A 23,713-nucleotide genomic window follows, 5' to 3' on the forward strand; every position below is an offset into this window, starting at 1 on the left:
GGCACCAAAGTCTGGGCTCTGGGTTCAAACCGTCACGCTACATGTGCGCTAACGAAAAACGCTGATTACAGACCGTAGACTGTATGTATAAATGGACGTAGCTAACCTGCTAGCGTCACGTTCTAAATAGAAAGTGTGAGCTTGAGCTTCGATTCCACGGGCTCCAATTCTCTTTACATTAGAAAACTGTGTCTCTCTCTGCACCTGCTGCTCTCAGACTCGTCTTTTTGGTCTTAAATGTTCGTATTAACCCGCTCTACATGATCCGTCCATTTTCTTCCTCTCATCCGGGGCCGGGTCGCGGGGGCAGCAGTCTAAGCAGCGACTCCCAGACTTCCCTCACCCCAGACATGCCCTCCAGCCTGTTTTGCGTCTTCCTCGGGGCTTCCTCCCGGTAGGACGTGCCCGAGAAAACCTATCCAGGAAGGCGTCCAGGAGGCATCCGGAACAGACGCTCAAGCCACCTCAGCTGCTCCTCTCGACGGGCAGTGGTTCTACTCCGAGCTCCTCACTCTATCGCTAAGGGAGCGCCCAGCCGCCCCCCGGAGAAAACTCATTTCAGCCGCTTGTATCCGTGATCTTGTCCTTTCAGTCATTACCCAACACTCAGGAGGGCAGGAACGTAGATTGACCGGTAAATCGAGAGCTTTGCCTTTGGACTCAGCTCCTTCTTTACCACAACGGACCGATACAGCGACCGCATCACTGCAGACGCTGCTCCAACTGTCAACTCACGCTCCATCTGTCCCTCACTCCAGAACAAGACCTCGAGATACTCTATTGTGTCTGTAACTCACGATTAATAACATAATAAGAGACGAATCATCTGCCTTCTGAGCGTTAGCAACAGGTCTGACCCCCGCTGAACGCCGGCGGGAAGAGTGTTACTGTATAAAAGACTATCCATGAAGCCCATTTAGTTCTGTCATATTACTGGTTTAGTTTAGTTCTTCTTAATTGTTGTTATTTTATTTGTTATCCCTTGTTGCCCCACTAGAGGGAGCGTGAGTGTACACCAGTGCGCCGCGGACACGCAGATGATTGTTTTACAGGCTTGTACAACGTTACGTCCATCGGCTCTGTCTCGGACTGACTTAATGTCTGAATTATAGTGTGTGTCCATTAGATGTAAGTATTCTGTGTATTTTGTGATATTGTGTTCAGAACTTATACTTGTAATTGACCGTGTGTAGTTCAGAGTTTTGAGTATAACTTTCAGATTTATATACGCTGGCCTCGTGTTTATATACTCTGGCCTCGTGACTAGACTTTGTATTTGTTTATTCCTTCTCTTGCACACACACACACACACACACACCCACACACACACACACACATGTTTCTCACACACATATACGCCCACACCCCAGGTCAGGACATTAAAGGAACGTTCTACCTGTACCTGCCTCTTCAGCCTCACCTGAACTTACCTAATCGCTGTCCTGACCCGACACCCTGCAGTGATCGCTGGCCAGGGTTCAAGCTGCTGCATATTACAGTCCTCATTACAGTCACCTTCTACATCGTCGCTACTGATTGGCTCTTTGGTTGCTATGATACTCACTGTCAGAATTCCAAATATAAAGCCTGGCTCCGAATTCTCCGCTGTAAAAACGCTCGACGTCCCACACTCACAGTCCACTTCTTTATACAGTCTATGTTACAGACTGTGTGAGGGGCCCCTCTCCGCCCCGGGCCCCTCTCTGCCCCGGGCCCCGTGTAAACAGTTACTCTTTACCCCCCTCAGCCCGACGCTCCTGCCCTTTATGTCCTTTTATATAAATCTATTGCATATGGCTGTTTCAAAGCGGCAGTAGAGATGTGAGCTCGTTTTGTGTGTGGGTTGAGACGCTTTGAACATAATTTTCTTGGTATATGAATCATATTAATTACCCATAATTGCGCAGCTAATGACTTAATGATTTAATTGAATTTCAGAACAGAAGTGACGATTAGACACAGTTTTGTCTGAGCTGGAAAAAGACTCACCGTGGAGCCAAACATCTTTCATCTTCATTTACATCCAGAGGCTACGGCGTGTTTGGAGAACGGTTTATCGAGGAGATCGTGGAGTGTCCATAGACTGTTTATATAAATGGGCGTGGCTAACCTGCTAGCCGCCGCGACGTTCCAAATGGGAAGTGATCACGGGCTGCGTTTCCGGCTCCATCGACTCTGGCTCCAATTCACTTTACATGAGAAAACCGACGTCACACTCACTTAATCCACGTCTTTACACAACAAGAGTTTGATTCCGGGGAAAATGCTGCGAGTTTTTTCCGCTATCGTGGCTAGTCGAGCTAAAACAAGCGACAATCGACTTCCTGTTTATCTAGGAAGCCCTGACCCAAACGTAGATCTGGACATAGAATAATCTGGGTCAAATGCAGAACCTACAGTCACTAGATAAGACCAGTGCAGATTTAAACATGTTGGGATTCACTTATTTGTGCGTTTGTGTGTATAGTGTTGTGGTTGTATCGTAGAATCGCAGATCTATGGACATATTTACACTTTGCACCTCATGTCGTCAACATTCTAACCTGAGGCACTGCTCTGTCTGTAGCTCTGTTAGACGTTAATCTGAGCCTCATTTCAACACAATCTGAGCAGAAAGAACTGACTTTGCTGCAATTACAACATTTTATTTGAGTTTATTTGTGCTGTTAAACAAAACGTCTCTCTCAAATAGCGTTAAAGTGAAAGCTAGCTAGTGTTAGCCAACGGTTTTTATTTGAAAATCGAGCACATAAACAGGATCATGAACGCTCGGGTTGATCACAGAACTCTTAAATCTTAAAACGTTTTGGCGACAGTGGCTCGTTTGGTCGAGCGTTTGTCCTTTGATCAGGTTTGAATCCCGCTCTCGACATAAACGTCATTGGTCGAGCGGTCAGATCTATTGATCCACACGTTGACGGTGCGATTCCAGCTCCCACAGATGAACCCGGTCGTTGTGTTTTTGGGCAAGACACTTAACCCACCTCATCCCCAGTGTCTGTGAACATGAGTGTGAATGTGTAAAGCACTTTATAAAAATGTGACCATGTGTGTATTGTGTCACTTATGGACTAAACCAGGACTAAACCAGGACTAAACCAGGACTAAACCAGGGCTAAACCAGGACTAAACCAGGACTAAACCAAGACTAAACCAAGACTAAACCAAGACTAAACCAAGACTAAACCAAGACTAAACCAGGACTAAACCAGGACTAAACCAGGACTAAACCAGGACTAAACCAGGACTAAACCAGGACTAAACCAGGACTAAACCAGGACTACTTTGACAAAGTTTAAATCCAGGCTCAAACGTTTCTGTTTATCTGAAAGGGTTTTATTCTGCGTCTTCTCTTTTAATGTTCATTTTATGCTGATTATTTATGTTTTGATTTTTGTTGTGATTTTAACTCTGATTTAAAAGTTGTCGTCACAAGTGTTAACCTCTGGACAGCTCCAACATTTAAATCAGACTCTGTAGTTCTAATCTCTGACACCTGTGGATCATTAAGTTTTTATTTGGACATTTTAAATCAAAATATTCATCTAAAACAACTTAATAAAAGAAACTGCGGCGCCTAATGGGAGCTGACATCACCGTAAAGGTCATTACATCACACTAGGAGCAGATTTCTTGCAAAAAAGTGATTAAAGTTTGCTTAAACATGCACAAATCACTCAAAATAAAAACTGTGAAAAGTCGATTTTACATAATAGGTCTGATTTAAAAAGCAATCAGTGCATTTGTTACATCTGACCTTTTACCCCATACGTTCTCATTTGAAATCACACTTCAAAATGTCAGCCCTAATTGCATAACAGTGACGAAGCGGCGGCGGTTATGTCACATCATCAGTATCAGTAGTACTATGGAAACGACGGCGCGCTCGCTCTGAACAGACTGAAACAGATGTAACAAGATCAAATATATAAACTGTAAGAAAGAATGAAGCAGCGGGGAGTAAATGAGGCGTGACGGCGGGCGTGGGCTCCGCCGAGATGGAGAGATTTATATTTGAATTTGTGATAAAGAGATGATGATCAAATCCACCCACTGAGCAGAGAGTGTGAGCAGAGAGAGAGAGAGAGAGGAGTGTGTGAGGGGGGAGTGTGTGAGGGGGGAGTGTGTGAGGGGGAGTGTGTGAGGGGGGAGTGTGTGAGGGGCGTGTGTGTGAGGGGGGAGTGTGTGAGGGGCGTGTGTGTGAGGGGCGTGTGTGTTTAAGGGCGTGTGTGTGAGGGGCGTGTGTGTGAGGGGCGTGTGAGTGAGGGGCGTGTGTGTGAGGGGCGTGTGTGTTTAAGGGCGTGTGTGAGGGGCGTGTGAGTGAGGGGCGTGTGTGTTTAAGGGCGTGTGTGTGAGGGGCGTGTGTGTGAGGGGGGAGTGTGTGAGGGGGGAGTGTGTGAGGGGGGAGTGTGTGAGGGGCGTGTGTGTGAGGGGCGTGTGTGTGAGGGGCGTGTGTGTGAGGGGCGTGTGTGTGAGGGGCGTGTGTGTGAGGGGGGAGTGCGTGAGGGGGGAGTGCGTGAGGGGCGTGTGCGTGAGGGGCGTGTGCGTGAGGGGCGTGTGCGTGAGGGGCGTGTGCGTGAGGGGCGTGTGTGTTTAAGGGCGTGTGTGTGAGGGGCGTGTGTGTTTCAGGGCGTGTGTGTGAGGGGCGTGTGTGTGAGGGGCGTGTGTGTGAGGGGCGTGTGTGTGAGGGGCGTGTGTGTGAGGGGCGTGTGTGTGAGGGGCGTGTGTGTGAGGGGCGTGTGTGTGAGGGGCGTGCGTGTGGACGGGGCTCTGTTCATGTGGGCGGGGCTCTGTTTGTGTGGGCGGGGCTCTGTTCGTGTGGGCGGGGCTCTGTTCGTGTGGGCGGGGCTCTGTTCGTGTTCCTCTTTCCTCTTTGTGATGAAGGTTTTCTCCTGATTAGATGTGATTTTGTGACTCGGCTCTTTTGAACGATTCTTTACTGTGAATTGTTGGATCTCTTTTCTTTAAACAAACCAAATCTTTATCTTTCTAATTTGTATACATTTTTTTACTGATTAACTCTGAACCAGCTGAAGAATCGACACAGAAGCAGAGCAGGCGACACGAGAGATTTGAGCATAAACAAATATATTTGGCTTCATAGTCACAGGTTTTATAAAGGTCCAAGATTATGACTCATGACAAAGTGATTCAAAGTGTTTTACAGAAAAAGAAAGACAAATCAAAACAGCTTAGTCCCACTTTAGTCCTCATTTAGACCTGGCTTAGTCTAGGTTTAGGTCTTTCAGTCCTGGTTTAGTCCTGGTTTAGTCCTGGTTTAGGTCTTGTTTTAGTCCTGGTGTAGTCTTGATTTAGTCCTTGTTTAGTCCTGGTTTAGTTCTGGTTTAGTCCTTGTTTAGTCCTGGTTTAGTCCTGGTTTAGTCCTTGTTTAGTCCTTGTTTAGACCTGGTTTAGTCCTTGTTTAGTCCTGGTTTAGTCCTGGTTCACGTCTTGTTTTAGTCCTTGTTTAGTCCTGGTTTAGTTCTGGTTTAGATCTGGTTTAGTCCTGGTTTAGGTCTTGTTTTAGTCCTGGTTTAGTCTAGGTTTAGTTCTGGTTTAGTCCTGGTTTAGTCCTGGTTTAGTCCTGGTTTAGTCCTTGTTTAGTCCTTGTTTAGTCCTTGTTTAGACCTGGTTTAGTCCTTGTTTAGTCCTGGTTTAGTCCTGGTTCACGTCTTGTTTTAGTCCTTGTTTAGTCCTGGTTTAGTTCTGGTTTAGATCTGGTTTAGTCCTGGTTTAGGTCTTGTTTTAGTCCTGGTTTAGTCTAGGTTTAGTTCTGGTTTAGTCCTGGTTTAGTCCTTGTTTAGTCCTTGTTTAGTCCTTGTTTAGACCTGGTTTAGTCCTTGTTTAGTCCTGGTTTAGTCCTGGTTCACGTCTTGTTTTAGTCCTTGTTTAGTCCTGGTTTAGTTCTGGTTTAGATCTGGTTTAGTCCTGGTTTAGGTCTTGTTTTAGTCCTGGTTTAGTCTAGGTTTAGTTCTGGTTTAGTCCTGGTTTAGTCCTTGTTTAGTCCTTGTTTAGTCCTGGTTCAGTCCTGGTTTAGTCCTGGTTTAGGTCTTGTTTAGTTCTTGTTCAGTCCTGGTTTAGGTCTTGTTTAGGTCTTGTTTTAGTCCTGGTTTAGTCCTTGTTTAGGTCTTGTTTTAGTCCCGGTTTAGTCCTGGTTTAGTTTAAAAACACAGTGGAGCACTTCCTGTATCACCACATGATGACATCACAAGGTGGAACAGGGTGTTTTCAGTTCGAGCCTAAATCTTTTGGGTTTGTGTGTTAAACGTGTGAACGAGGGAAACATCAGACCAGATCAGAAGTGTAAAATCAGCCCTTTAATCATTTCTCATGGTTTAAAATCATAAACACACTTCTGCTCTCAGTTTGAACCTTTTTAAACTCATCCGTGCTTTTCTCTCGCTCTTCTCTCCGTGTGATCAGTTTGTTGTTAAATTGACTTCTCACTTTGGCTCGTGTCACAAACAAACAGTCAAAGAGCCAGTCTTTTGAACGGCTCTTTGAAAAGAACCGATCACAAGATTCGGACGCCTTAAAGGAGCCGAAAGTCCCGTCCCGGCTCCTGATCTGAGCTCTTTTCCTCCCTCGGATCTGCTCGGTTTGTCTCAGCTCTCGTTTGTTCATTTTATTTCTCACCTGTTCCAGTTCTTTCTCTGATTCCTCTCCTTCTTTTTACCTCGTGTCTTTACCTTTCGTCGTCCCGGGGCTGTTATTTTAGCGCCGCACTCCATTTACTTCACCGTCTGTTCTTTTCTGTCAGGGATAATCCAATTTGTGAGTTGCAGTTCCGCGTGTTGACAGCAGGGGGCAGTCAAAGCCATTCATTGAGTGGTGGATCTTCATCTTTTTGGTGATTAGTTTGAAAAGTGCAGTGAGAACGAATGAAACACACAACGTTTCTGACTTTTTCTGACACTTTTTCATCGTTTTTAGCCCAGTGAGAGTTTCCAGAGTCTCTTTTTCATGATACAGAACAACAACAAAAACAAAAAAACAAAAAAATAAAAACTGCACAGGTCCATTTAAAACATTAAAACAGGAGCAGGTGTGATTATAAATGTTTATGTCACATTATTAAAGTTCGTCTGTGGGATCTGTGCAGTTTTAATGTTCTTCAAATGTGTCTCATTTATGGGAAGAAAAATAAATAAATCTAAAGTTTTTTCCCGTTCAGTTCCACTGCACAGTTTTTAGACGTAGACAATCATGAGATCTGTGTTAAAGGTTTCTTCTCTTCCCCTCTCTCGTCCTGTCTTCTTTCTCTCCCCTCTCTCTCCCTCCCTCCCACTCTCCCTCTCTCCTTTCTGTCTGCTCCTCCCCTCTCTGTCTTTCTCCTCCCTCTCTCCTCTCTCCTCTCCCTCTCTCCTCCTCTCCTTTCTCTCTGCTCCTCTCCTCTCTGTCTTTCTTCGCCGCTCGTCCTCGCGTCACGTGACCAGTTCGCCGCTCGTCCGCTCGTCCTCTCGTCACGTGACCAGTTCGCCGCTCGTCCTCGCGTCACGTGACCAGTTCGCCGCTCGTCCGCTCGTCCTCTCGTCACGTGACCAGTTCGCCGCTCGTCCTCGCATCACGTGACCAGCTCGCCGCTCGTCCTTGCGTCACGTGACCAGCTCGCCGCTCATCCACTCGTCCTCGCGTCACGTGACCAGCTTTCCGCTCGTCCTCGCGTCACGTCACGTGACCAGCTCGTCCTCTCGTCACGTGACCAGCTCGCCGCTCGTCCTCGCATCACGTGAACCAGCTCGCCGCTCATCCACTCGTCCTCGCATCACGTGACCAGCTCGCCGCTGGTCTTCTCTTCCTCGCGTCACGTGACCAGCTCGCCGCTCGTCCTCTCGTCACGTGACCAGCTCGCCACTCGTCCTCTTGTCTCGTTCTTTGCTCTTTTAGGACCGTCTGCTCACACGGCTCCAGCTCCTCGTCAGAAAAGAGTCACAGTGAAACACACGACACAAACGACGTTCTACCTCCCGTGTGTTTTATTTTACTCCCGTGTGTTTTATTTTACTCCCGTGTGTTTTATTTTACTCCCGTGTGTTTTATTTTACTCCCGTGTGTTTTATTTTACTCCCGTGTGTTTTATTTTACTCCCGTGTGTTTTATTTTACTCCCGTGTGTTTTATTTTACTCCCGTGTGTTTTATTTTACTCCCGTGTGTTTTATTTTACGTTCAGGCTCGTTTCCATAAAAAGCTGAAGCTCCGTCTGTTTCTCTCACATCAGCGTCTGTTTAAATTGCACAGATTTGAGTTTTAAGCGGTGATTACACGGCGTCACCTCGTTTCGCCGAGGAGGTCATCTTTAATTTATCCGATTAGGTAAATAAACGCTTCTTTTGTCTGTCATGAAGAATGGAAAGAACAGTTAGATGTATTTTTGTCAACCCTGCTCCTCTGAGGCTTTTTAAACTGAGCAATTTTTGTCTCGTTATTATTAACCTTATTCCGGAAGTTGCCGTGGGCGCCGCCGCCGTCTTTCGGGATGTCGATCTTGACGGCAAACGCGTTCTACAGGGACCGAAGAGCCGTTTTAAAGAAGAATCAACCACAGACTGTGTAAAGACGTGGACTGAGTGGACGTCACCACAGCCAAACGAAGCTCATCGAGGCGAGAGCGGTTAAAGCGGCTAATTTGGACACGAGTTGCATGTTGAGTGAGTATCATAGCAACCAGAGAGCCAATCAGGAGCGAGGATGTTGAAGGTAACGCCTCTTCTCACCCACAACACTGGTTTAGCAGGGAGCGGGCGCTTAGCAACACTGTCAATCAAATGTGTTGCTAACGGTAGCGGGAGTGACCTCGGGGAAAGAAGGACCTGATTTGTCTGTTTTTAATGTTCATATCTTGATTTATAGACACAATAGTGAAATAAAAACCCCAGGATCATGTAGAGGGTTAATACGAACATTTAAGACCAGAATGACGAGTCTGACAGCAGCAGGTACAGAGAGAGGACACGGTTTTTCAATAGAAAGTGAATTGGAGCCAGAGTCAAAGGAGCCGGAAGCGCGCACATGCTCACTTTAGCTTTGTTCATTTATAAATACAGTCGTCCGTCACTACATCGCGGTTCACCTTTCGCGGTCTCGCTGTTTTGTACATTTTTTTAGTGCAATTTCACTCGTTTGAACGTGCATTATGTTCTGCGTCCTGATTGGCTGTTGGACTGTAGACCGTTGTGTCCTGCGTCCTGATTGGCTGTTGGACTGTAGACCATTGTGTCGTGCGTCCTGATTGGCTGTTGGACTGTAGACCATTGTGTCGTGCGTCCTGATTGGCTGTTGGACTGTAGACCATTGTGTCGTGCGTCCTGATTGGCTGTTGGACTGTAGACCATTGTGTCGTGCGTCCTGATTGGCTGTTGGACTGTAGACCATTGTCCATCAGTCTCCTCCGTGCCGTGTCTCCTGTCCAGTACAGAATGTGTTCAGACAAATTTACATAAACGTTGGATCTCAGTGTGACTCTGAAGTGCTGTACGTTTGCAATTTGTTTTCTCCCCGACAAAACCCACAATGTCGATGAAACGTTCTGCACCGACAAAGACGCCTACGAAGGTTTGAACTTTGTGTTTAAACGAGAGAGAAATGTGAGAAAATGTTAACGCCTGTGTGAGAAAAGTGTATAAAGTGTGTGGTGAGGGGTTTTACAGACAAAAACATAGAGAATAATGTAAAAAATAAAGCTGATACTTTGTGGATTATTTTTAGAACGTGACGCCTGCGATAAACGAGGGACCAGTGTACAGTTTATGAAATCAACCTTAACTCAACTTTATATCATAATTTTGCGGTGAAACGTTTCTCAAATTCTCCAGTGAAATGAAATGAACATAAACTCTGGAGCGTTTAGAGGACGAAGTGGACGAAGTGGACGAAGTGGACGAGGTGGAATAAGGTTAATAATAATAATAATAATAATAATAATAATAATAATAATGGACTGTGCCGTTCATCAAGGTCACGGTTCAGACATTTTGGTTCAGTCGATGTCCAGGTTTGGTCGATAAACTGCTGTAAAAAGACGATTTAATGGACAATATTGAACCAAACCATGTTGTAATATTGATTTTTGTGTTTTCAAAGCTGTTCGGTCGTTACTTTAAATGATAATTAACAATTACGTGATCACTTTTTATCTTGCGTTGTTTGTGTTTAAAGGAAATACGTTATAATTTCAGTATCTGCTCTGGTATTGGGTCATTTAAAGATACTTAAAAGGCCCTGATCTGTGATTTAATGTTTTCTCATCAAAAACAGACCTGAAGTTGTAACAAAACACAATTCCAGGTGCATTTTTGAGGAGTTAAAACACGACTTAAACCTCACCAGAGTCAGTTTTGCGTAATATAGAACCTTTAAATCCAAAGTATCGACATCAGAATCAGAAAAAAGCTGGATCCCAAATAACTGGAGGTCAATCACATGGAGCTGCACTGTGTCTTCTAAATGTAAAAGGACACAATCCCAGCCCAGGTCTCATTATTCAAGCAGCTGTTTTGCTGTGAGGTTCTTCCCCCGTGACGCCGCTCCAAAGATGACACGAGGACGCCCGCCTTTTTGACCCCGCGTGACCCCCGTACGGCTCCAGCTCGTCAAAACGCCCCCCCCCCCTCCGTTCCCTCGTCCACGACCGCTCCGCTTTCCAAACAATCTCCCATGCAAATGAACGGACCAAGGTGACCCGCGCCGCCTGTGCCGCCTGCGCCGCTTTACTCGTTTGCAGCCATCAACTCGAAGCAGCTTTGACCTTTATGAATATTTTGATAAAACGCCGCTGTAGTGCAGGAAATTCGGATATTAGCTCGTGAGGAAGTCCCGGAAAAATGAAGATGAAGATGTCCAAACAACGTCCATCCGTCCTCTTTTCTTCAGAGTTTTCCGGGGGTGGGTTGTGGAAATGTTAAATTGTGACGAGAGATGGGACGATTAACAGAAAATATCGTTTATTGGGATAAAAATGAGACACAAAAGTGGATATTTTTCACTTGACGATGGATGAAAATGGATGTGTTTCTGGAGCATTTTGACGAGCAGTGAACAGGCAAATATAGAGTTTGTTACCTGATCCCCCGCACCCTCATTTATTTTTATTAAATTAATTATATTTTTTTATTGTCTATTGTCTTATGTTTTTATTTATTTTATTATTTTATTTATTTTACTATGTTATTTTAATTGTATATATTGATTTTATTTATTATTTAACTTTTTTCAGATTTTTTTTCTAATATTATTAACACATATATAAGGTTATTACCAACTATTACGCTGAAAAACGTCAATAAAAAGATCTTTTTTTTTTTTAAATTGTTCTTAGAGACATTTCATATAAACGTGATAATCGCCAACAAAGATAATCACGTTTATTTCAGCAGAATGTGCAGAACAAAGTTAAAGCAGCTGTTTAAAAGTCCTGTATGACACAAAACTGACTCTTGTAGCTTTAAATCATGTGGTAAAATGTAGAGTAATGTCGCCTTTTTAAACGTGGAATGTATTCATAATGTTAAAATGATAATTATTCATATCCACAACATTTTTAAACTATCAGCAACTTTAGTAATTATTGTGTTATGTAATTATTTTGGCCACGATTTTTTCAGTATCGTTCCGTGTCTAATAAAAGTGTGTCTAATATAAATGAATAAATAAAAAATAAGGATGGAAAAATGGTAAAGTAAGAAGTAATTTAATGAACAGGGTTAAGGATCTAAAATACTTAAACAGAAGGAAACAAAAGTTAAGTTCAACATAGATTTTACAATAACATAGACATGAAATCAAACATACCTGTGACAAACGTATAAATACTAATAAATACTATGAATATATGAATAAATAAAAATAAATAAATACGATAAATACTATGAATATATGAATAAATAAAAATAAATAAATACGATAAATACTAATAAATAAAATAATACATTATATAATTAAATAATGAATAAATAATTAAACACTAATAAATTAATGTCTTCACACGAGGCACTCTGGCTCCGTGAGATGGCGGCTCATTTTCGCGGCGTTCAGGGCCATTTAACGATATGTAGCTAACTGAAAAATGTCACAATCCAAATTAAATCTACAAAATACATGAATTACATATGGAAACATCTGATCAACATGTGTTCTTGTATTTATGCTAACAATAAAATAAACTAAATAAAATACACGGGAGCCACACGCACTTCGTTTCTTTTCAAAATAAAATGTCAAAATGATAAAATTCACATATAAACTCAAACGAAACATAATACACAAACAGGAAATAGTAATACGTGGATTTTTAACTAACATAATAAGCAAATACGAACTATGAAAAGAACTTAAGAGAGAGTCCAGTTCTGGGCCCCCTAAGACCCTGGGCCCCGGGACTACAGCCCTCTTTGCCGCCCCCTGTCGACGCCCCTGCTCGTGACTCGTTTCTACCCATTTCCTCCATTATTTACTTTGTTTTACTCACGTCGACGCTGACAGTGACACAAATCCACGCTCACATTTTAATGCTGCAGCTGTAGTTTAACCGAGATCAAAACGACAGGCGCGTTCTCTCAGCACTTGTCTCCAAATGTTGGTTTAAACTTTGATGACGACGGTTGTTCATGTTGGTATGAATTCCCTCGCTCGAGCCACCCACTGTTTCCACACCTCCCTCCCCCTCCTCCCTCTCTCTCTCTCTATACCTCCCTCAAGCCTTCTGTATACGACTGCGGCTTCGGATGATGGCGAGAACGGCTCAAGCAATGTCAGAGTTCCCACATGCCCACAGAAGCTAAACCGCTAACACGCCCACATGCTAGGCCCATGTGCACGGAAACAAACATGGAGGCAGCTTGATATCCTTGGCCTATTTTCAGGATTCATATTTTTCTTTTTTTTATGTTTTAGCTCTGTTAACTCAGACCTATTCTGCAAAATTTGACCTTTTTTTTTTGGAGCTTTGAGCCGTTTTATAGTCATTTACACTCAACATTTACTCACCTGAAGTTGTTTTTAGAGAGATTCATGTTGGACTAACCTCTAACCGCTTATTTTCAAGACGCCATTTTGCAGATCAATCTCCGTTTTCACCTCCACCTGTGTCGTACGCCCGTCTTATTTTCTCAATCGTTGACGCACGTAGGATTCGGCAGCGTCGCGTCGTCATTTTGGTACAAACGAAAAAAATAAATCCGCTGCTCGCTACTGTGATGCGCAGCTCTCCTTTAGGGGGCGCCAACAGCTACATGGCGCTTTATTGTGACGATGTTTATGGTGACGTCGGCTCCGTTAGACATCGCCGTTTTCTAACTTTAATTCTTTTTTTCTTCTTTTATTAAGTTGTTTTAAATGAATATCTCAATTTAAAATGTCCAGATTTCAACATAACGATCCACGAATGTCAGAGATGAGTTATTTATCTTTATTTTTATCCTGTTTAAAATAAAATACAAACAGAAAAACAAACAAAACGAACAAGTCCACATACATTAAAATTAAAACAAACATTAAAAACTATAGAAATATTATAACTAAAGAGACACACAAGCACAATACGTCTGATTTAATACAAATTACAGGTTTTAATGACTTAAATGTGCCGCTGTAGATCCAGGGATGTTGTATATTAAAGCTGCTCTATGTCACTTTTCTGGTGGAGGATCTGCCACTTACTTGTCTTCACTGAGAATGTATTACTTTCAAGGGAATGCTTCACAGTATGGCATTAAATTTGTTGATATCTGCGTACAGGACAGAGAGCTGCGAAGAGGCACAGATTGATTTCCACGTAGTTTTAATTTTCAGTTTTCTTCCCAAGAGTAAAACAAAAGCGCAAGTGTGAAACGTTTGTCTCCGCAGACCGGTGGCCGCCATTTTTGAAAGCGTCTCTCTAACCGGATCCACGGGACACGCCTCCTTTAATCGTTTCCAGCAGCTGCGATGTAGCTCTGTGCTGCCCTCTACTGGTGGGCAGATGAGTTGCGCTCAGTTGTGCGATAATGACGTTCTTGAACAAACTCTCCTCAAAGTAAGACGAGGCCAGAATCTTTACGCTGTGTCGATAATAATAATAATAATAAAAATCTTCCGCCATTTTGTTTTTGAGAGTTGAAAACCACAACCACAACTGGAAAACACACTCCGGTGTTACTCAAAATGGATTCTTGTAGCGTTTAGTCATGTTAAAATGACGCTACCTCCTCAAAAACATCCCCGGAGTTATTAGCCTGTCTACGTCCCCAAACCTCAAAACGCTCTGTTCCACCTTGTGATGTCATGAAGTGGTAGTTTTCAAGTTAACACCTAACTTTTGTTCAGTAGAGATTGTAAATTCCAGAGGCTGAAATGATCCAAACGATTCTAAAGGTGAAGGTGTGTGGAGTTTGAAAACACAGCGGAGCACTTCCTGTATTACCACTTGATGACATCACAAGGTGGAACAGAGACACACACAGCCTAAAAATGCAGGATTTGTGCGTTAAAGATGTGAGAGTGAAACAAAACACAACTCCAGGTCTGTTTGTGATGAGAAAACGTTATAATATAGCTCAGAAAACGGCATAAAATGGGCGCTTTAATGTCACAGAAATGCAGTTGTTTTTCATTCTTCTTTTCATTTTCTTGAACAGTTTGAACAGTTTCTCCAGTTTCTCACTCGTCTTCTCCAGCTCTCTCCTCGGACAGTCCCTAGATCCAGCCCGATGAGACCTGCCGGGCTCTTCCTCATCGTCCACACAACAATCGAACGCAGTCTTTCAAACCGCAACGCACTTTTTACCAAAACAAAATGAAGCCAAAAAAGCCCAACAGCGTAATGGACCAGAACAAACATGATCCAGATACATCGATCAGGCGAATCTCCACGGCTCTTTCTGTCTCAAAATCGCAACAATTTTCTTAGTCCTGACAATCCAACGATGTTTAGGAGGAACGCTAGAGATTTACGCCCGTTTTCTCCCTCCGTTTTGTCCATACGAAAGCGTTTCACTCCTCTATTCTGCGTTCACTTTAATCTTAAGCGCGTCGTCTTTCTGCTTTTTCGAGGCAGAATTAACGACGTGACCGCTTCAGGTGCGTTTCGCCGACCTCACGTTCCCCTCGGCGTCCTTTATGGAGCGATGGAGCTGGTGTCGGTCACTTTATCCGAGCCCTTTGTTCCGAGCTGACGGCCGACATCCCGGCAACAAACGGTCCCAAAACTTTGAGTGACGCTTGACTCACTTGGAAATCTTTGCTTTTTCTTTTTCTTTTTGTGCTCCACGTCTTTGCAAACTTCAAATTCGCTCTCCGATGACTCAGATTCTCGCTCCGACAGTGTGTTTCCAGTTGCATTGCCCTCAGCGTCCTCTCCTCAAACGTTAAAAAGTTTTTTCAGTAAATTTAAAAATAATACAGACGTTTGCAAATCTCATTTATGTGCAAATGTTTAAAGTGCAAACTGAATGAAACTAACAGGCTTTTCTTTGCAAATTATGAACATGGAGCAGCTGACGACTCCACCGGGGCCGAGTTATAGGTCTGATCTGTGGAGAGATGACCCCACGTACAGTAAGAACACATATAACTGACTGAATGCAAGGTGTAATGTTCCACAGTATGGCACTAAACTTTAAAGTGTTGTGAGGAGCTCCATTTCCATTGGTCGTGTACGTCAGCTGTCACTCACGTCGTTCGACCTCTGACCTCACGCACTCCCGGTCCACTTTTGTTGTCCCTCATCGCCCTCGTCTCCACGGTGTCGTATCATGGCAACCAAAGAGCCAATCCGGACTGAGCCTGTTGAAGGTAACGCCCCTTCCTGTCCACAGGGTTCGGGCGCTTAGCAACACTGTCAATCAAATCTGTTGCTAACGCTAACAGGAGCGGCCTGAAGTGCGACCATGATCACTTCCTGTTTGGAAAGCAACGGCTAGCATGTTAGCTACGTCCATTTATATAAACAGTCCATGGGTCTTGCTTTTCAGTGCGATCTTGCCCTTTTTGTTGTGACCATGAACTGTTTTTTTTCGATGTGCAACAAACTTCAAGAAAGACGGACTTGTTTGAATAGTGATGACGAACAGATGAAATGAAGTATCGCGGTTCACCTTTCGCCGTCTCGCTGTCTCTCGGATTTTTTTGGTGCAATTTTAGATGCTTTTTACAACGTATGAGTGTGCATTGTGTTGTGCGTCCTGATTGGCTGTTGGACTGTAGACCATTGTGTCGTGCGTCCTGATTGGCTGTTGGACTGTAGACCATTGTGTCGTGCGTCCTGATTGGCTGTTGGACTGTAGACCATTGTGTTCTGCGTCCTGATTGGCTGTTGGACTGTAGACCATTGTGTCGTGCGTCCTGATTGGCTGTTGGACTGTAGACCATTGTCCATCAGTCTCCTCCGTGCCGTGTCTCCTGTCCAGTACAGAATGTGTTCAGACAAATTTACATAAACGTTGGATCTCAGTGTGACTCTGAAGTGCTGTACGTTTGCAATTTGTTTTCTCCCCGACAAAACCCACAATGTCGATGAAACGTTCTGCACCGAAAAAGACGCCTACGAAGGTTTGAACTTTGAGAGAGTTTAAACGAGAGAGAAATGTGAGAAAATGTTAACGCCTGTGTGAGAAAAGTGTATAAAGTGTGTGGTGAGGGGTTTTACAGCAACAAACAGAGAGAATAATGTAAAAAATAAAGATGATACTTCACTTCATACTTTGCGTATTTCGTGTTATTTTTATAACCCAACCCCTGCGATAAACGAGGGACCATGGTGCAGCAATGGAACTGTTAAAAATCAAGTTTAAACAGACCTGTCACGACACATTTTGAAGTTCAATATATCAGTAAAAATAAATATATAGACGATAAACAATAATTCTGAAACTCATTTACGCCACTGACACAAAAACCCAAGAATTATCCTCCAGGAAAACAACTCTAAATGTACGATACGGTTAAAAAAAAGAAAAATTACAAAACGTTCTTGACTAATACTTAAAAAAAAAAAGTCCTCACGATTAAAATCAATCCCTAAAAATTCTCAACAACAACTTAAATTTACGATCCTAATGTAAAAAAAATAAAAATAAACCACATAAGGAAAGCAAAAAACAAGTTCCTTTGTGCCGTTTTACACATAAAGTTACTGCATTTAGGGTAATTTTCTTTTGTAAGTTGCTCCATTCACTCATTTCTTTATAATATCGTCTGCGGGCCTGTTTAAACTTTTCACTTTGCGGCTGATCTTCAGAATGCACCATGCCTCGCCGCTTTTTAATGCATTCGATTAAGGAGCCAAGTTGCCACGGGAACGGGCTTATCAATTATTCCATTTTGCAATTCATATAGGGAATCACAATCGCTAATGGAGTCCGGGAAGCGCGGGGGAAAAGAGCCGATCCGACAGAGGAGCGGGTTTAAATTGGGTCAGCGTTTACTACGGTCGCTGCCTCCTGCCATTATTGTCCCTCTTCACTGTGTACGGCGGCTAAATGCGGCGCCGGCGTCTCCACTTTCCTCGCCGTAGCTCTGGATCAAGTGGCACTCCCGAACACGCCGGAGGAGCTGTTTTCACGATGCGTCTGCCATCTGCCGCCATTAAGCCTTTTATCTTGGGCTGTAAAGCGCTCACTCTTGACTTTTAATGTTAATGAAAGTGATTAACTAAAATGAGTTGAAATTAAGTGCTTGGAGAACGACGGAAGACGGGAGAAGAGGTTAACGTTAGCTTGAGCGCTGTGTAAACGTGCGTGCAAAGCGTTTGACCTTCCGCGTTTGACCTTGGGCGTTACAGGCAGCGACGGAAAATGTGTGAATTAAAATATATTTGTGTTACACGGTCCAATCAGAGTTCTGTATTTTGAGTACTCTGAATACTTTTACACTGATTTGCCTCATATTATAGTGAAAAAAACATGAAATCTAATCACAAACAGCTTTATTTTTGTTGCCGTGTTTGTTTTGCATTAACTTACGTCTAATCAGACATGAAAAATCACTCACACGGAGAGATCTGTGCGTGTTTTTTTCTCACTAACGCCGTGCAGTTCAAAGACAAAATGTGTCGCCGTGTATTTATTTTAATTTAGAAAAGTAACTGTTGTCTGAATGCACCAAATGAAAGAGGAACTGTGCCCAAAAATAAAGTTATTCAAGAAGTAAGTACCGTGTTTTCCGGAGTATAAATCGCACAGGAGTCGCACTGGAGTATAAGTCGCACAGGAGCGTAAGTCGCACTAGCCAAAAATCTATAACAATGAAGAAAAAAACTATTTCACATATAAAGTGCGTCTGAGTATAAGTCACATCATACAAAAAATGCGTAATAATGAAGAAAAAAATTGCATCTGAGTATTAGTCGCACCCCCGGCCAAACTATGAAAAAAGCGCGACTTATACTCAGGAAAATACGGTACTAAAAGTATTCAGAATATTTCTTTTTTGTACATGTATTGAGTTACTTCCCAACATGTGAACTTATTTCTCTAGATCTAGTTTAAAAATGTGTTTTTTGTTTGTTGAGGCAAAGCAGCAAAACTTTAAGTTGGTGATATTTGACCATGAGTCTGTGTAGTTTGGTTAAGACGATGAAAATTGCTGCGTTTCAAGTATCGTCACAACATTTTACAGTAGAATCATATGTTCTAATGCTAATACCGCCTCAAAAACAAACCTGGAGTTGCTCCGTTCCACCTTGTGATGTCATGAAGTGGTAGTTTTCAACTTAACATCTCCTTTTTAGCTTTTGTTCTGTAGAGATTCGTGCTGAAATGATCCAAATGATTCTAGTGAAGGTGTACGGAGTTAAAAAACACGATCGAGCACTTCCTGTATCACCACACGATGACATCACAAGGTGGAACGCAGTGTTTTCCGCTTGAAGTTTGTGTGTTAAACATGTGTGAATGAAACAAAACACAACTCCAGGTGTGTTTGCGATGAGGAAACAACATTAGGACACAGACGCAGCTTTAAATCTTTCTTCAGATGACGCTTTTGTGCACTTTTTGAACCCGGTGAAGCAGAAATGAGCAATTCGTGCTTTTATTCGTAAAATCGTTCATATTTTTCCAGTTTATTTTGTTGTTTTTCAGCTGCACTCATGCGTTTACTCCACATTTGTGTTTCGGTCTGAAGGTCATATTTCACGCTCTGCTTAATCTGTTGTGAATGACTCCTCAAACCCGATTGGCCGCCTCTATTTTGAGACTTCGCTAACCAAATCCGCTGTTCTTTTTTACCCCATCTGCGTCTCAGGTCCCTCCCACATCCTCCTCCCTTCTTCCCCTCCTTCCTCTCTCCTCTCGTACTGTGATTTCTGTGATTGCTCCGTTTGTTTCCTCCTCCTCTGCGTATAGACGAGTCTCTCTTTACCCCTTCATCCTGTCTGTCTTTTTCTCTTTCTCTTCTCCCCTCTCCCTCCTTCCTCTTCTTTCCATCTCTCTCTCTCTCTCTCTCACTTCCCTTCATCCTCTTCCCTCTCACCACACACTTTACACATTTCGCTTTTTCGCTCCGTGGAAATGGAACTCACCGCTGTGTTTTTATGATTTTTATGAATACTCTTTGGCGTTTTTACCCTCTTTCTAAAGCTGTGCTCAATATGTTTTATTTCCAGCTCGTCATCATGGCAGGGACCGTACTGTTGGCGTACTACTTTGAATACACGGACACTTTCCCGGTCCACGTCCAAGGATTTTTTTGCTTCGACAAATCCTACTCGAAGCCGTACCCCGGACCCGAGGACAACAGCAGAGCGCCGCCGGTGTTGGTTTACTCCTTGGTGACGGCCATCCCCACTGTGACCGTAAGTGCAAACTTCGCCTCCACAGGTGCCCACCGCGACACGACAACACGGCGACACGGCGACACGACGACGCTCCGCACGCCACACGAGGCACGTCTTTACATTTAGGATGACTTCATGTTCCTGTGGCAGTGGGAAGGAAAGGCGAAAAAGGGAAAAGGGGGGGGGGGTTGTTATAAATCGAACGCTGTCAGGGATGTGTAGGTGTACATCCTCGTGGTCTCGCTGCTCTCTGTTTGTGTGGATGTGGCGTAACCATGGCGACGGACACTATATTTGTCCTCCGCTAAAGCAGCCGTCGCGGATAGCAGGCGAGATAGCGAGCGAGAGTGCGTCTACAGTCATCTGCCTCTGTTAAAGCGTTTTCATTGTGATTTGTGAGTGTTTTGTCACAGCAGTTTGAAGATTAGACCAACTGTTGTTTGATTAAAAGCTGCTAATTGGAAAAAATATTGGTTTTATATATAAAGTTTCTTGTTTTTTGTGAGTAAACTCTTAAATATAGATCCGTATTTTCATCTAAGACTTACTCATTTGTGGCTGATTTTGTGTCTGACCCTAAGAGACAAATGTGAGTTTCATTATTACATTTTTTTAAAAAGGTTAAATCTTAAACGTCCAATATTAGGCTAAATTGACTCTTGTGAGCGTTAACCCTTTAAGGACTGAGCTCGCCTAGACTTTTATTGTTTTTTTTAGCCGTAAAAGTCATGTTAAAGGAAGTATCAGCGTGTACTTTTGCCTTTTTCCCACATAACTACCTCTATTTTACATATCCATCCTTATTTTTCCTTTGCTGCGCTCTGATTGGTCGTCTTCGAGGGACGACGTGAGCACATTACCGTAATGACAGTGACATATTTAAACAGCTCCACGCCTCTGCTTTGAGACGCCGTTTGAATTTACATGATCGCACAATCAGTTGCGGAGTTACGGTAATGGAAAGTCCGCAAACCGCGAGTCTATCAGCGGCGATTGCATCCGACGCTATAGGGTTAAGCAACGCTGTTACCTCGTCAAAAACAGACCTGGAGTTGCGTTTTGTTTCATTCACACAAGTGTGAGTGACCTTTTAGCATTAGTTTGTCTATATTTTCAAAGCTCAAAATGCTCTGTTGCACCTTGTGATGTCACGAAGTGGACGTTTTCAAGCAGTTTTCAGCTCTTTTTTTACTTTTAATTCAGTAGAAATGGGCAGTTCCAGTGGCTGAAACGATCCAAACGATTCTAAAAAGGCAATAAAACACTTCTTTTATTACCACACGATGACATCACAAGGTGGAACAGGGTGTTTTCAGTTTGAGAGAAGAACAAAACATAACTCCAGGTCTGTTTTTGATAAGGAAACGACTTTATTACAGACTGTAGATCAGAGAATAGTGTAAAATGGGCCCTTTAAATCCGTGTGATTATAGCTTAAATAGATGTTTTTCAGTTCAGTTTCTCGTCTTATTTTTTTCCTTCTGGGTGATGTAATCCACTCCAATGACCTCGGCTTAGGACCAGCATCAAACAACCCTGACTCGAGTGATTTAGTCGCCCGCACGGCTCAAGAACATCACTTTCTCTTCTCCTCGAGTCGCTGTAGATGCATAGTGGTAGTTGTAGGCTCATTCTTGTTTTGGACTCAGCTGAGTTATGAAACATGTGGGCTGTGGGCATAAGAAAAGAGCTGCAGAGTGGGAGCAGTGGGCCGTGCTTTGCCTCAAGTGATAAGTGTGTTTTTTTAAGTCAGAGCATCTGCGTTCTCTTCCACCTTGAATTGTTTTCTGTAGGTTTAGCTTCAGAAATATTCCTCTCACGTCGTCGTTCAGTGTGAGTTCCTGGTCTGACGTTTCAAAAGTTTAGAGGAAGAATAGACCAACTCTGAGGTTTTTGTTTGTAAATGTTCTGATGCTATTTCTGATGAGGATTTCTGCATTACAGGTCAAACACAAACCTCAGGGAGTGTGAAGTGTTTTGACCTTTATTTGTGCAGCACAAGTGGGACACAAAGTGATTCAACGTGTTTTAGAGAATAAGAAAGACGTTAAAATCACAAAACGACAAATCAAAACATAAGTTATCAACATAAAAAGAACATTAAACGAGAAGAGGCAGAATAAAACCCTTTCAGTCACAGATAAACAGAACCGTTTGAGCCTGGAGTTAAACATCGTCAAAGTCGAGGCCTGTTCCAGGTTTTAACTGCACAAAACTGAAACACTGATTCCACATGTTTAGTCCCGGTTTAGTCCCGTTTTAGTCCCATTTTAGTCCTGTTTTAGACCCGGTTTAGTCCTGTTTTAGTCCTGTTTTAGACCTGTTTTAGTCCTGGTTTAGTTCTGGTTTAGTCCTGTTTTAGTCCCGTTTTAGTCCCGATTTAGTCCTGTTTTAGTCCTGTAGTTCAGTCCTGTAGTTCAGTCCTGGTGTAGACCTGGTTTAGTCCTGTGGTTTAGTCCTGTGGTTTAGTCCTGTGGTTTAGTCCTGTTTTAGTCCTGGTTTAGTCCTGGTTTAGTCCTGGTTTAGACCTGTGGTTTAGTCCCGTTTTAGTCCCGGTTTAGTCCCGTTTTAGTCCTGTTTTAGTCCCGGTTTAGTCCTGTTTTAGTCCCGTTTTAGTCCCATTTTAGTCCCGTTTTAGTCCCGGTTTAGTCTTGTTTTAGTCCTGTTTTAGTCCCGGTTTAGACCTGTTTTAGTCCAGGTTTAGTCCTGTTTTAGTCCTGTGGTTTAGACCTGGTTTAGACCTGTTTTAGTCCTGTGTTTTAGTCCTATTTTAGTCCTGTTTCAGTCCCGGTTTAGTCCTGTTTTAGTCCTGTTTTAGTCCCGTTTTAGTCCTGTTTTAGTCCTGTTTTAGTCCTGTTTCAGTCCCGGTTTAGTCCTGTTTCAGTCCAGGTTTAGTCCTGTTTGAGTGTTTTTCCTTTACATCTGATCTTTTCCCTGCTGGAGTTGAACTTCTTGTACAATACGGCGTCGCTCGTTGGCTTGACGCGTTGTGACAGCTGTCGACCGTTGGAAGCGAGGACAGAACTGGCGAGCGGCGTCTCCTCGGTGACTCAAACACAGAGCGTCTCGTGAGCCGCTCGTGGACTCGGCGGTGACAGTGGAAAATCTAAGCCCGTGTCCATCGCCATCATGAATGAATCAGACGTGACTGTAAGAAAAATACAACGATAAACGATAATATTGAAACTACTTGATGCCTCTGACACAATAATAACAAAGCAGAAATAAAAAAACATTCTTAAAATCATAAAAAGGCCAGATTAATAGCAGATTTAAGCGACATTTAGCCACAGAAGTTACACATTCAAGCCTTTACAGCTCAAATATTATCGTACCACAACAGAAATAACAAAAATCTCCCCATTATCTTAAAGAAAATGTGCACAAATACAGTTCCATCTTTTATAAACTGAACCATAAGTCGATTATCGTGTTTCCTGGGACAGACCTGCTGCTGTCCCGCCCTCTGCCTGCGCTCGCCGTTATATATGACGTCTGACTTTTTCTACTCCCTCGCACATCTGGTCCCTCGTTACAAATAGTAAACAAAAGGAAACGCTCGCACCATCAGGCAAATCCTCCTCAGACGCAGCCGTTGGAGCTGTCAAATAGATTTAATGTTCGTGTTTATCAAGCCACGAGTCAAATCAACCGGTTTAACGTCCCGTCTTAGGTCGTCACGGCGCCACCCGCTGGTTTACGATAATAAAACCAAAGTCCAGTAACAGACGACAGAACGTGGGAAAGAGCAGAACTCGTCGGTCAGCTCTGTCTCTGTTTATTATGTAATAGATCTTCATAAATTAAACAAAATAAAAATGCTCTTAATGTTCTATTCACACATTTAACACATTTAAAACACAACTTAAGCCGCGCAAACAACATCAAACACGACACAGAGGCAGTAAAACGATAAAACGCCAAGATCCTGTGCAGCTACAATTAAACGCCAAGGAGAAGAGGTG

General features: G+C 43.2%; 1 protein-coding gene across 2 annotated transcripts in view; it reads left to right on the forward strand.

The window, feature by feature from the left end:
- Positions 1–23,713, forward strand: part of plppr2b (phospholipid phosphatase related 2b) — a 68,458-nt gene that overhangs the window by 13,749 nt on the left and 30,996 nt on the right. For both annotated transcript variants that reach the window (XM_033972297.2, XM_033972304.2), the window contains exon 2: positions 19,578–19,766. In XM_033972297.2, coding sequence (XP_033828188.1) covers positions 19,578–19,766 — 189 coding nt within the window. The remainder of the gene's footprint in view (positions 1–19,577; positions 19,767–23,713) is intronic.

This window comes from Periophthalmus magnuspinnatus, chromosome 1 (genome assembly GCF_009829125.3).
Source record: "Periophthalmus magnuspinnatus isolate fPerMag1 chromosome 1, fPerMag1.2.pri, whole genome shotgun sequence".
Classification (NCBI taxonomy): domain Eukaryota; kingdom Metazoa; phylum Chordata; class Actinopteri; order Gobiiformes; family Gobiidae; genus Periophthalmus; species Periophthalmus magnuspinnatus.